The sequence below is a fragment of the Glycine max genome, chromosome 9, assembly GCF_000004515.6.
Source record: "Glycine max cultivar Williams 82 chromosome 9, Glycine_max_v4.0, whole genome shotgun sequence".
In the NCBI taxonomy this organism is placed as follows: Eukaryota; Viridiplantae; Streptophyta; class Magnoliopsida; order Fabales; family Fabaceae; genus Glycine; species Glycine max.
Genome location: NC_038245.2, coordinates 11,862,887 through 11,874,436, shown reverse-complemented (window position 1 = coordinate 11,874,436; position 11,550 = coordinate 11,862,887). Strand labels below are relative to the sequence as shown.

Genomic DNA, 11,550 nt, shown 5'->3' with positions numbered 1-11,550 from the left:
TAATGTTTTCAACAGAATCCTGGATGCAAGGATGAAATTCATTCAACATTGGAATATTCTGTCTCTGTATTGGGTCCTCAAATGATGATGCACTACGTTTCACTGACGAATTACTAATTTGCACAAATTGTAACGCATCAACATACTCCTAATAAGACAGATCGCGTTTTGTTGACTTTTGTTTAGTTAGCGGTTTTTTTGGAGCACCCTTGGTCTTCACCTTTTCTAGAGGAGGACACATGGAGTTCATATCAGGATAAGCAATTTCTCGTAGCTTTGACTTCAAATGTATTTTACCACAAACATCGAGCTGCCCAAAGCGTTTCGATATGGTTTCCATCTCCTCAGTTATGGTCACCTGTGTCTCACTTAACCCTTGATCTGAAAAACTAAGTCTCCGCAAAAAAATGTGGATTGTCTCCAGTATGGAGCTAACAACATATTTAAACAACTCACATGCACATGGAAGACCATGGGTACTCCTCATGGCACATCCACATCGTGAAGGGTTTTTGCTTGCATAAGCTACGCGCTCATACTCAGCAATAATTTCATTAATTAAAGCGTACCTTGATACCATGCCAAGTAGTTTTTTGTACAAGGTTTTTTTAAACACATGTCCAACCACGTGCGGGCTTGTCTATAAAAATGCTTTAATCTGGGTGTGATGAAGTGTCATCATATTATTTATTTCTTCCCAAACACTGAATATGTCACCAACAGAGTTTTGTAGAAGTCTCTTTAGTAACCAATGAGCACTCTCAACCCTACAGATGAAATATACAAAAACGTGTAAACAATCGCATCATTTTCATTTAAGTCAACACTTCAACAAATGAACACAAACAAAAAACAATATTCATACATGTTAGTGGTTGTGTTTCCTAGATGCATCACTTTTTTTGTCCATGCTTTCACAAATCTTTCTTTGTGTGGAATCACCCATGTTTGACACACATAGTTCACAAACATAGGCCACAGAGAGAAATCCATTTCAAAGTTTTTAAGGTACTCATCAAAAGAACTCTCATTGGGACAGTCAACCAAACTCCCCCAAGCCTCCATCACATAATCCCATGCATTCTTTTGAGAAACCAAGATTTTGCACTTTGCCTTCACATTCTTGTCAATGTGGAACCGACACAACAAGTTCATAGCATCCGGGAATACAGTTTTTACTGCATTCATCAAAGACAAATCCCTGTCAGTGACAATAACCCCGGGGAGTGCATCAACTCTCATGAAAAGACCCTGAATCGCTCTAAAGCCTAAACAACATTATTAAGACGTTTTGCTTCCAAGTAAGCAAAACCGGCAAAGAATGTCATTCCTGTTGGTGTAACACCAACAATATCAAGCAACGACAATTTGTACCTATTTGTTTTGTAGGTACTGTCGATCAAAAAAACCAAATTACAAGAATTGGTTAACTTTACTGCATTAGGATGGCTCCAGAATAAGTCACGTACAACATTATCATCCTTCAACTTATGCCAGTGAATATATTGATCTTGATCAAGCATCATCATCAGTTGTTGCATTTCGGTGTTACTCCCTCTTATGGAAGAACGGTAAGCATGTCTTGCATTGTAAATTTGTTTAATTGTTGTATAACTGTTGTCATTGTGCTCCTTCAACGTCAACAAAATATTTCTTGACTTCATCATGGACTTCATCATATCAACAACAACAATCTTCTCATTCTTTGTCAGTCAACTTGCATATGGATGCCCAACGAATGACTTTTCCATTTCGTGATTGTGAACCCCACAAATTAACTTCATCATCCATTCGTCTCCTCCCAAAATTGGCTGTGCACGCAACTTAAAAAGGCATCCTCATTTTCTATTGCCAATGCATGTTCTTACCAAATTATGTTTCTTAGGCCTATACTCTCCACTCCTTTCATATGGTGTTTGACCTCATTATAACGACAACAAATCCAATGTCATGAGCCAACGATCGAGCCCATTGTAAAACTTCATCACGGCTACCAAACAACTAGAACACAATTCAAATCAGGTTTGACATGAGTAAACATCTATGTTATATAATTACTGTACCAACAACAACAAATTACACAAATACCTAAGAAGTATTAAAGACATCAGAGCAATCAACTTTAACATTAGCATCTTCCTCATTTTCAACATTCATTTCAACTTCTTCAGACATCATACTATCATACATCCACTGGTCTTCATCAATCTTAATAAAACATTTAACAAATTCAAATTCAATTCACACAAATATAGTTGTTTACACAAAATATTTTACTGGACTTTTTCATTAAAATGTTATATAAATCTAATAAATACATCCTTCAATAAAATTCATAATTCAGTTAAACATGTAAATACATAATCATTCTCATATAAATTTGTTTAATTATTAATCATTAGTATATTCATTTTAAGCAATGTAATATTACTAAAACTATTAAAAAAATTAACCAAATTATTAATAATTAAATTAACAATTAAATTCACAATTATAATATAATAAATAAATAAATAAATTTGTATGACTCATACGGATTGCCAATCCAAATGGCTATACGGATCAGCAATCCGTATGATGACTATACTGATCATACGGATCAACAATCCATATGACCATACGGATTGACAATCCGTATGACCTATACGGATCAGCAATCCGTATGTATTTCACGTACCTCTTCTTCTCCGACAATGAAAACCGACCAAAATCCACCGTATACTCCTCACCAACGCACGTACACCACCGGAGACCAAATACGTTTCCAAACCACCCTTAACGGAAGCAAGTTACACTAAGTATAACCAAAAATACCATAAAGGGTATTTTTGGCATTTTGGGAAATTGTTGGGTACCCCAGGCAATTCCCTAGGTTATCATGGTCATCCAAGCCTCATTGACGAAGCCCAAAGTTTAAGCTTAAGAAGATAATTTGGAGTCCTGGACAGTTTATTTCAGGTTTTAATAAAATTGATTTTAGACCGTTAAATATAAATAAAATGTGTCTATATTAACTTAATAATAAATTTTAGTGTAAATTATGTTTGAGGTCTCTATAAAATTTAAAAAATATTAATTTCATTCTCATAAAATTTTAGAATCTTAATTCGATTTTCCCCTATCTATCTTCGTGGCAATGTCATCGTCATCATCGAACCTAGATTTGAATATACATCACCACCTCCTCCCCTCTTGTGCGTGCATCAATACCACCTTTCTCCTTCATAAATTGTTTAGGGGAAATTTTTAGTCACAAAAAATTATTTAATTTAATTAGAAAGCAATTTCGGGTGGTTTTTATCCATTAGAATATTTTAATCAAATTACACGTATATAATCACATCAAATAATCGTCTAAAAAATTATCATTAAAGACCGCCAAAAATATATTTTAAGTTTTATAGAAACAATTAATACTTTTTAAATTTTATAGAGACCACAAACATATTTTGCCCTAAAATTTATATTCAAATGTGTCATTACAAAATTGATCTTCAAACAACCCAGCCGGCTGTAAAACATATTAACCCTAAATATATTTTAATTTTTATAAGAACAATTAATATTTTTAAAATTTTACAAGAACCAAAACATATTTTACCCTAAATTTTATATTCGAATGTGTCACTACAAAATTGATCTTTGAACAAAACCCAACCGGCTGTAAAACATATTAACCCACTCATCACCATCGCCATCTCTAGCTTCAAATTCACTTCCATGCTCATTTTCTTCTTGAGAACCAAGCTCTAGGTAAGTGAGGAGCTTTTCGTCTGATATTAACCCTTGGTTGGCTTTGGGTTTTGTTCTTGACTTCTATCAATGGACTTTCAATTATCCATGACGATGATCTCTGATTCTTTTATATAAAAAAATGTGCGAACTCCACATATTACTTTTAATTTAAAATTGACCCTCAAATTCACTCTGGCACTGTGCGACAAATATCAAACCAACAATTCACGGAAGAGGCTGGCAAACATGCATTTCAAAACTGAAACGTTGAAAATCCATAACTATAATCTATTATACTAGCACCATTGCACTAGGGCATCGGTTACCATCATACATGAACCTGTATCACTCCTCGTTGAACAAACACCTAAGGAGAAATGAGGTCATCTGAATAAATTTACAGCAAAATTGTCTTGTGAGGAAAAAATATCAAATTCCTCAATAATCAACATCATGTAGAAGACAAATTAGTGTACAACATATGTAAAGTAAGGGCAAAACTGTGAGGCCAAATATTGCTGTCGGCCAACCATGATTACGAGGCTGCAGCAGATGATGATAATCTTTCTGTCTTCAATCCAAACAGATTCTCAAACAACTTCGGAGCCATAGGAGGAATATTGGCAGGTAGTGGTGCCATAAAATTTACTATCTTTTCGTGAACATTATACCTTTCATCAAATCATTCAAAAAATTATTCAGTTCATAAATGACTGCAATATATATATACACACACATACACACAACAGAAAAGGGGAAAAAATAGTAATCTTTCAATACCTTATCTTCCGACTTTTTGAGGCACGACGATCAACAATTTTTCTTTTCTTTGGTTGCATTCTCTTCAAAGCATAAAATGCTTTCTCTGTAGAGATAAATTAGTAGAAAATGAGAAAAAATGGACTTTCACTCTTAAGAAAGGAGCTATATCTTACTTTTAGGGTGATAACGGAACTTGTGGTGAGAGAAAGCAAAATACGTAAATTCAAGCCTCTGAAAATTTTCAACAGGCTGTTTAGGGGATGGTAATACAAAGAGGAACACAACCAGGTAATTTTAATCCGTTCTTGTTTTTAATTCTCCAAGTGTTTAAAAATAAATCTCCGTGATTTTTTTACTATTCTCACAAGCTTGGCAAAATGGCAGTTTTCAGAAGCAGCAAGCATTGTGAATCATTCATATTTTATATATAACAGGGAAATGCTAGTAGATATCCAAATGTGCAAGTGCAAAATCTAGATCATATAGAAAGTTCAATAACAAAACTATCACGATGGCGAGTCCAGCTAAACTCAAATTCAGTCATTTGTAAATGTTAAAGGTGGTGTGCATTTTGAAGACCGTATGCAACTTAAAACTATACCAAATATCAACTCCTAAATGCAAGAAAATGGTATTTTGCATTAGAAATATTATAAAAACTAATCAGCCAAATAGAATAGTTTTTACCAGACGATGAAGGATCAACTGTCTCAAAAAATTCTTTCAATAATTGCTGATAAAATTCAGAGTCATCCAGAAGTTCAGGATCACCATCAGTACGTGTTTCCTGCAGAGCAAGGTAATCAAAATTATAAGAAAATTTAGGATCATGAAGGGAAGTTAAGATTGTAAATCACAAATTGAAAAGATCACCCCCCCTCCACAAAGCTAGGCAACATGCTATAAACTCACAAAAAGATATTGAATTTTGAACGTCTTTCACATAAGTGATAACAAAGCAAAAGTCAGAAATTAGTACTGTACAAGACTTACAGCTTCTTTATGTTTATCGTCAACCTCTGGAACCTGAAGACAAGTGGCAGTCAATGACAAAGGTAAATAAATCAGCTTTTAACACACTCCTAACATTCAGCCTTATATGGAATATGCAGCACAATTTAAAACAACTAAAGATTAAGAGAATGAATTACAGATCCAAATATATTAACAGCTGATCTTCTCAGCCGCATCTGATTGATCATTCTATTAGGATCTCTCATATAAGCAGCAACTTGATTGCTAATATCCTGTGTGATGGGGCAACAAAATTAGGATTAAATACTCACCTATCACATAAGAAAATTCCCAATACCAGTTAAAGAACCTGACCTGATTAAAAGCATGAAATTTTCCCTTAATGGCAGCAGCACCAGTAGTCACTTGTGTCATCCGCTGCCATTTGTTGATTGACTTGTCTCTGAAAGAAGCTATACTGCAAGATACAATCATGAATAGCATCAAATGCATAATAATCACATCACAACGTATTTAAGATAGAAATGTAGATGAAGTGCAAAAAATGTATAATTGAGAAGTTTCAAGCATTATTGATGCAAAGAAAAGGATAATAGAGAAAATGAATATGTAGCAGAATAATACTGCATTTATAAGATTATGAAAATACCTCTTGTGCATCTGTGAAATCTGTGACCACTCTTGGTCAAGATTGTCTTCCAAATGCTCAGAAACTTCTAAATCTTTTGATAACCCTTCTGAACCTTTAGTAAGAGGGTGATAAAGTTCATTACTTTGAAACAATATTCAAGGTTCAAGCAAATATGCAATCAATATTGAAATTCACATAAGAATATTAACATTTAGGCTTCATCTTCCTGCTCATATTCAAGGTACAAGAATATGAGCATGAAGATGAAGCCTAATTGTATTCGATTACATGATAGCATGACAATCTTTTTAATTGTTCAAATTTAGAAACTATTAACACCAAAAAGGCACTGAATGAAACTGATTTAAAATTGCAATATATCCAAACTCAATTATTTCTTAAAATGAGAAAAGAATAATTGCTGGACCCTTCTTGTTTGGTTAGATGTTTCTTTATATGATTTCAACCGTAGTAAAACAGGCAAATTTCCCCCTTTGGGGTACTTTTCAAAACAATTTCCTGAAATGGGGTTGTTTTGAAAGTATTTCCTGCATGGGGCTCTTTTGGACGTAAAATGCATGGGGGCATAAAGCAAATCGCCAGTGGAACTGGCGAGTTTGCTGTGCCGTGAAGGAATTGTCACTGGGAATGGCGATTTGGCCATGCATGGGGAACCGCCAGTCAAACTGGCGAGTTCCAACAGGCTTTGCAGGCGAGGTGCAGCTTTTGCAGGCGAGGTTTCTACATATGTGTGCCTTGTGCAGAAATTTATTTTACAACTTTTTTGAGTTATGAATTAGTGAATAACCAGCCATGCATACAGGAATCTCGCGGGAAAGAAATTATATCATGTAATTTAAACTCTCATACTTAAATATTTTTATAATGTTGTACAAAATATTCGAAAGTTGAAAATAAATGGTGTTACGTAATTACCATAAGCCAGGACAGTAAAATATTTATTTATTTAATTTTAAAACTAAGATTAAAAGCTTCAAATTATTAAAAAGTATACAATTTCAAGTGGAATTTATCTTTCAATTATTTAAATGAAATTTTACTCATTAAAAAATTTCATGATTTTGTTTAAAACTTTTTCCAAACAATAATAAATTCAATTCATTTAATTTTTGTGAAATTTTATTACTTTTAAATTTAGATCATATAAAACTATTTTACATTGTATCATCATTAAATTATTTTTTATGTTAAAAAATAGTTATTAATTTTTTATCATTATTAAATACATTCTCTTCGTATAGCGAAGAGCCTCTGGGCAATGGGGTACGAAGTTTTATTAAATACATTCTCTCTCACTTTGTATCTCTCTCTTTATATATAAAGTTTTCTTGTGAACCTAGGAGATAAGGAGAGAAAAAAAAAAGCTTTTTATCGAATAAAAAATGACAAAAATAATTGTCTAATAATAGACACATGATAAATAATAAGGAAATGAAAAAGGGAAATAACATTAATTAATCAATCAAGAGAATAAATGAACATATACGGGGTATTTTTCATAGAAAGATTAAAAAAATATAACAAGCACTCTTAAAAAAAATACAACTTGCCAGTACCACTGGCGAGTCCTCTCTCTCATAGCAAAACGCCAGCCGTGTTGGCGAGTTACCTCTGCACTGCTGCCTTCCTGCTTCGCTGCGTCCCTACACTCTAACGCCTAGCTGTTGGAACTCGCCAGTTTGACTGGCGGTTCCCCATGCATGGCCAAATCGCCATTCCCAGTGGCGATTCCTTCACGGCATAGCAAACTCGCCAGTTCCACTAGCGGTTTGCTTTATGCCCCCATGCATTTTACGTCCAAAAGAGCCTCATGCAGGAAATACTTTCAAAACAACCCCATTTCGGAAAATTGTTTTGAAAAGTACCCCAAAGGGGGAAATTTGCCTAGTAAAACACATCAGAGCTAAGAAAGAAAAATATATATATATATAATAGAAGATTCCCCTTCCTATATTTGTAAAGAAGTACATGGATGGATAACTCTTCCACCCATATACTTCTTCCCCGCCAAAAAACTTATCAACTTCAGACAGAATCATGCCCCACTTCCAACTTTCCTTCTCTCAGTTCTTCCAACCATTTTCAGCTTGATGGCTATTTTTTTATTCACAAACGTGTTCACCTTCATTAACCAAGTTGGTTAAAGATTATAATAGGAACTTGGTGACAAAAATCGCATGAAAGTCTTCCAAATGGATAAGTTGCTATGCTATATGCTTCAAGTGCATACTACATAATACTAAAATGTAAGTGAAGCCCAGTCCATATAACAGGTAACAAAAAGGGAAAATAATGTGCTATTTCTTACAAGAAATGTGCTATTACACATAACAACATATCAATCAAGCACAAAAAGATAACAAGACAGATAAATCACGGAAGAAACTAGAAAGGGAAATAAGAAAAATAGAGAAACCAGTTACCAACTGTGGCTTGGGTAATTGATGGATTCTTAGCAAAAAGAGCCTGGAACATGGAAAAGGATCAGTGGCTATGAAATCTGTGGTCAGATATATTATATATAAAAATATAAAACTTCATAATCTTCATATGACAAGAGTTGGTGAAATATATAAACGAAACATTCAAAACAATCATGTCTCCACTAGAACATAGATATGAAACAGACATGAAAAATAATTCTCATTATTTTATCCCAGAGAAAATCACACCTCTTGCAGTTCCAATATAGAATCTAAAGTCTCTTTGGACGAAGTCAGCAGATCTGAATATGCTACTCTAACTGTCTCATCTGTTTCACAGAACAAAGACTTGATTGATTCCTGCAGACAATTTAGTTTAATCGTGTTTAGCCATGACATTTAGATAAGATAAAATAGTAAATCACATTAAAACTGAGGTAGGAAAATACCTGTGGCAAACTATTGGAGCTCGAGAATGGCTTCTGAAGTAAGAATCTAAGCTCAAGAATTTTGTACCAGAGGGCCTTCAGGTGAAAAATATTTTGGTTGTGTTATTACTTGTTACAAACTCAAAACAGAATCCATGAAAATGATACTGAAGAAAAGTTGATAGGTAAGATTGACAACATCTATGGACAAATTAAGAACTAATAAACATTCTTCAACATACTACAGCGAAAAGCAAAAGGGGAAACAGAATATTAAATCAATGGCAAAAAAATAACCAAACACAATAGCCTATAACATAATGAAACAAAAAAAAAAAAAGATAGCCAGGGTACAGGTCAAACTATTAAACTACACCTTCTGGCTTTTCACAGCTTGACCCTTATGAAGATCTTCATCCTTATGATGCTTCAAGTTCTTCAAAGTATCTCTAAAAGTAGAAAGTTAACTTTCAAATATCTTAGAATCCGCACAATCTTATAGATTAAGAGAAATAAGTAAAATAGATTAAGTATAAGTCAAGTCATTCATAGAAAGAACTATTAACAGTTAGTAAGATGACTCAAACCATCAGGCTGATAGCTGACCAAAATTCACACATTAATATACTGCATAGCACCAAAGGAACTGTAACATTCCAAATTAACATAACTGGGAAAGCAATATCTTGCAGATATTTTGCAATGCTTATGAACAAATGTGAGAACTCCAAGTCTAAAACAACACTGTTATTGGTAAGTAATACAACAAGACATTGAAGAACAAAACAGTTAATAATAATAAGAACAACAACAACAACAAGAAACAACTTATAGGGACAATCATTATGATTTGGTAGATAAATACAATCACAACTGAAAATCTTAGCAAAAAATAATTGTATCATGATCCATTTTTCCAAGAGCATGATTCATTAGGTTACCTAATACTAGCAGCAAAAAAAAATATTAAAGTATGCAGTCTACTTTAGTGTCTCTGTACTACATTTGATACAACTAAATATATTTGATCTTTGACACAAAATTAAACTTATGCTCATTACAAATAGCACTAGGAAAACAAGTACATTAAACCCAAAACAAAGACTTCACTGAAACTTGTTGGTGACATAATTCCAAAATGTTGAATATAGCAATATAGTTGAACGTTCTGTATGCAATATATACTAAATATATATCAAATGTTAAATGGAATCTCACAGCTCCTGGTGATGAAGATCTCTATATTCTTTCTCAAGCTGTTCCATCTCATCATTCTTCCATTCACTATTTTCTCCTGTCCCATCTTCATCATCTGTTACTTCCTCTCCATGTTCTTCTTCTTCATCCTCCTCCTCACCATCGTCATCATAATCATCCTCCACCTACATCAGGAAAATAACCCTTAATCAAAATTCATAAGGAAATCACTAACGTTATACAATTATTACACAATAAATTAAAAAATCTAAAATTTTGCAGCAATGGATACCTCTTCATACTCCATATTATCGTAGTCATCTGAATCACTGTCACTTTTTCCTCTTTTTCTAGATTTCTTGGCAGATAACCCCATTTACACACCTAAATTTAAAATTGTAAAAAAATAGCACATTACATATCTATTAATAAAGTACTAGTAATTAATTAACAAAAATCGCAGGTCAACGTAGAATAAACAGGTAGTTAACCATGTGAAACCATGATCATGCACCTATATTAGAACTAAAACAATACCCGAGTCAGCGCAAGGCTAAAACAACTAAAGCTTGAACTTTAGAGCTACCTTCTTGAACTTTAGGCCTACCAACATTTGTTATTAGTTTTTTAAAGTAAAAAAAAAAAATAAAAAAGGTCAACATGCTGACTAAAAAGCCTCACATATCACTCTTTTTTTAAAGTAGAAATCTCTTCCAATTTTTGTTTTAGGTCTCACTTTCTGTTGGGCTGGACCTGACCAATACTATACAATCATTACATCAAAAAGAAAAGAAACAAGACATAACTTCAAATATGATAATGAGATAGATGCTAAGAACAACAATTATTAGTCTGAAATAAGACGTATACAAAAGGTACAAACAGAAAGCCTCGAAAAGCTAATAGAGTAGTGAAAAGAAACCCTAAAATTGCAAGCAGCTGTTAGAATGAAGACCTGAAAAGGTTTGCACGGTTGGGTCGTGATTCTTGAAGTGAGAAGAATGAAGACTGAAGAGGTGGCGCGAAAAGCGAGGTGAGAACTGAGAAGAAAACCTAGGGAAGCCAGGCAGTGAACGTGAAGTGAACTGCTGCTGAATGGGCTACGTTTTTCTTTTTAGGCTTAATATATAATATATAATTGGTCCTGACTTGAAATTAAAAAATTCATTTACATTCCTCAATTATTAAAATAATTAATAAGTTTCTTTAATTATTTAAAAATAATAATTGGATTTCTGAATTGTTAAAAAATTTCAATCAAATTCTTTAATTAATTTTTAAAAAAATTTAATTAGATTTCTTAATTATTAAGAAATTCAATTAAAATTTATATATTTCATCATACAAAAACACATAATTATAGTGTTTTAAATAATTA

The 11,550-nt window shown here is 33.1% G+C and overlaps 1 protein-coding gene across 1 annotated transcript; it reads right to left on the bottom strand.

Annotated features, from left to right (window-relative positions):
- Window positions 1-4,002: 4,002 nt before the first annotated feature.
- Window positions 4,003-11,277, bottom strand: LOC100787681 (putative uncharacterized protein DDB_G0270496). The gene is made up of 14 exons (XM_003533800.4): window positions 11,128-11,277; window positions 10,465-10,556; window positions 10,194-10,357; window positions 9,352-9,424; window positions 8,997-9,071; window positions 8,797-8,907; window positions 8,548-8,590; window positions 6,122-6,215; window positions 5,827-5,929; window positions 5,649-5,744; window positions 5,491-5,523; window positions 5,185-5,284; window positions 4,516-4,600; window positions 4,003-4,406 (listed from the first exon to the last, which is right to left on the bottom strand). The coding sequence occupies exons 2-14, from the start codon at window positions 10,546-10,548 to the stop codon at window positions 4,271-4,273; spliced, it is 1,197 nt and encodes a 398-aa protein (XP_003533848.1). The 5' UTR covers window positions 10,549-10,556; window positions 11,128-11,277; the 3' UTR covers window positions 4,003-4,270.
- Between the last annotated feature and the right edge of the window lie 273 nt (window positions 11,278-11,550).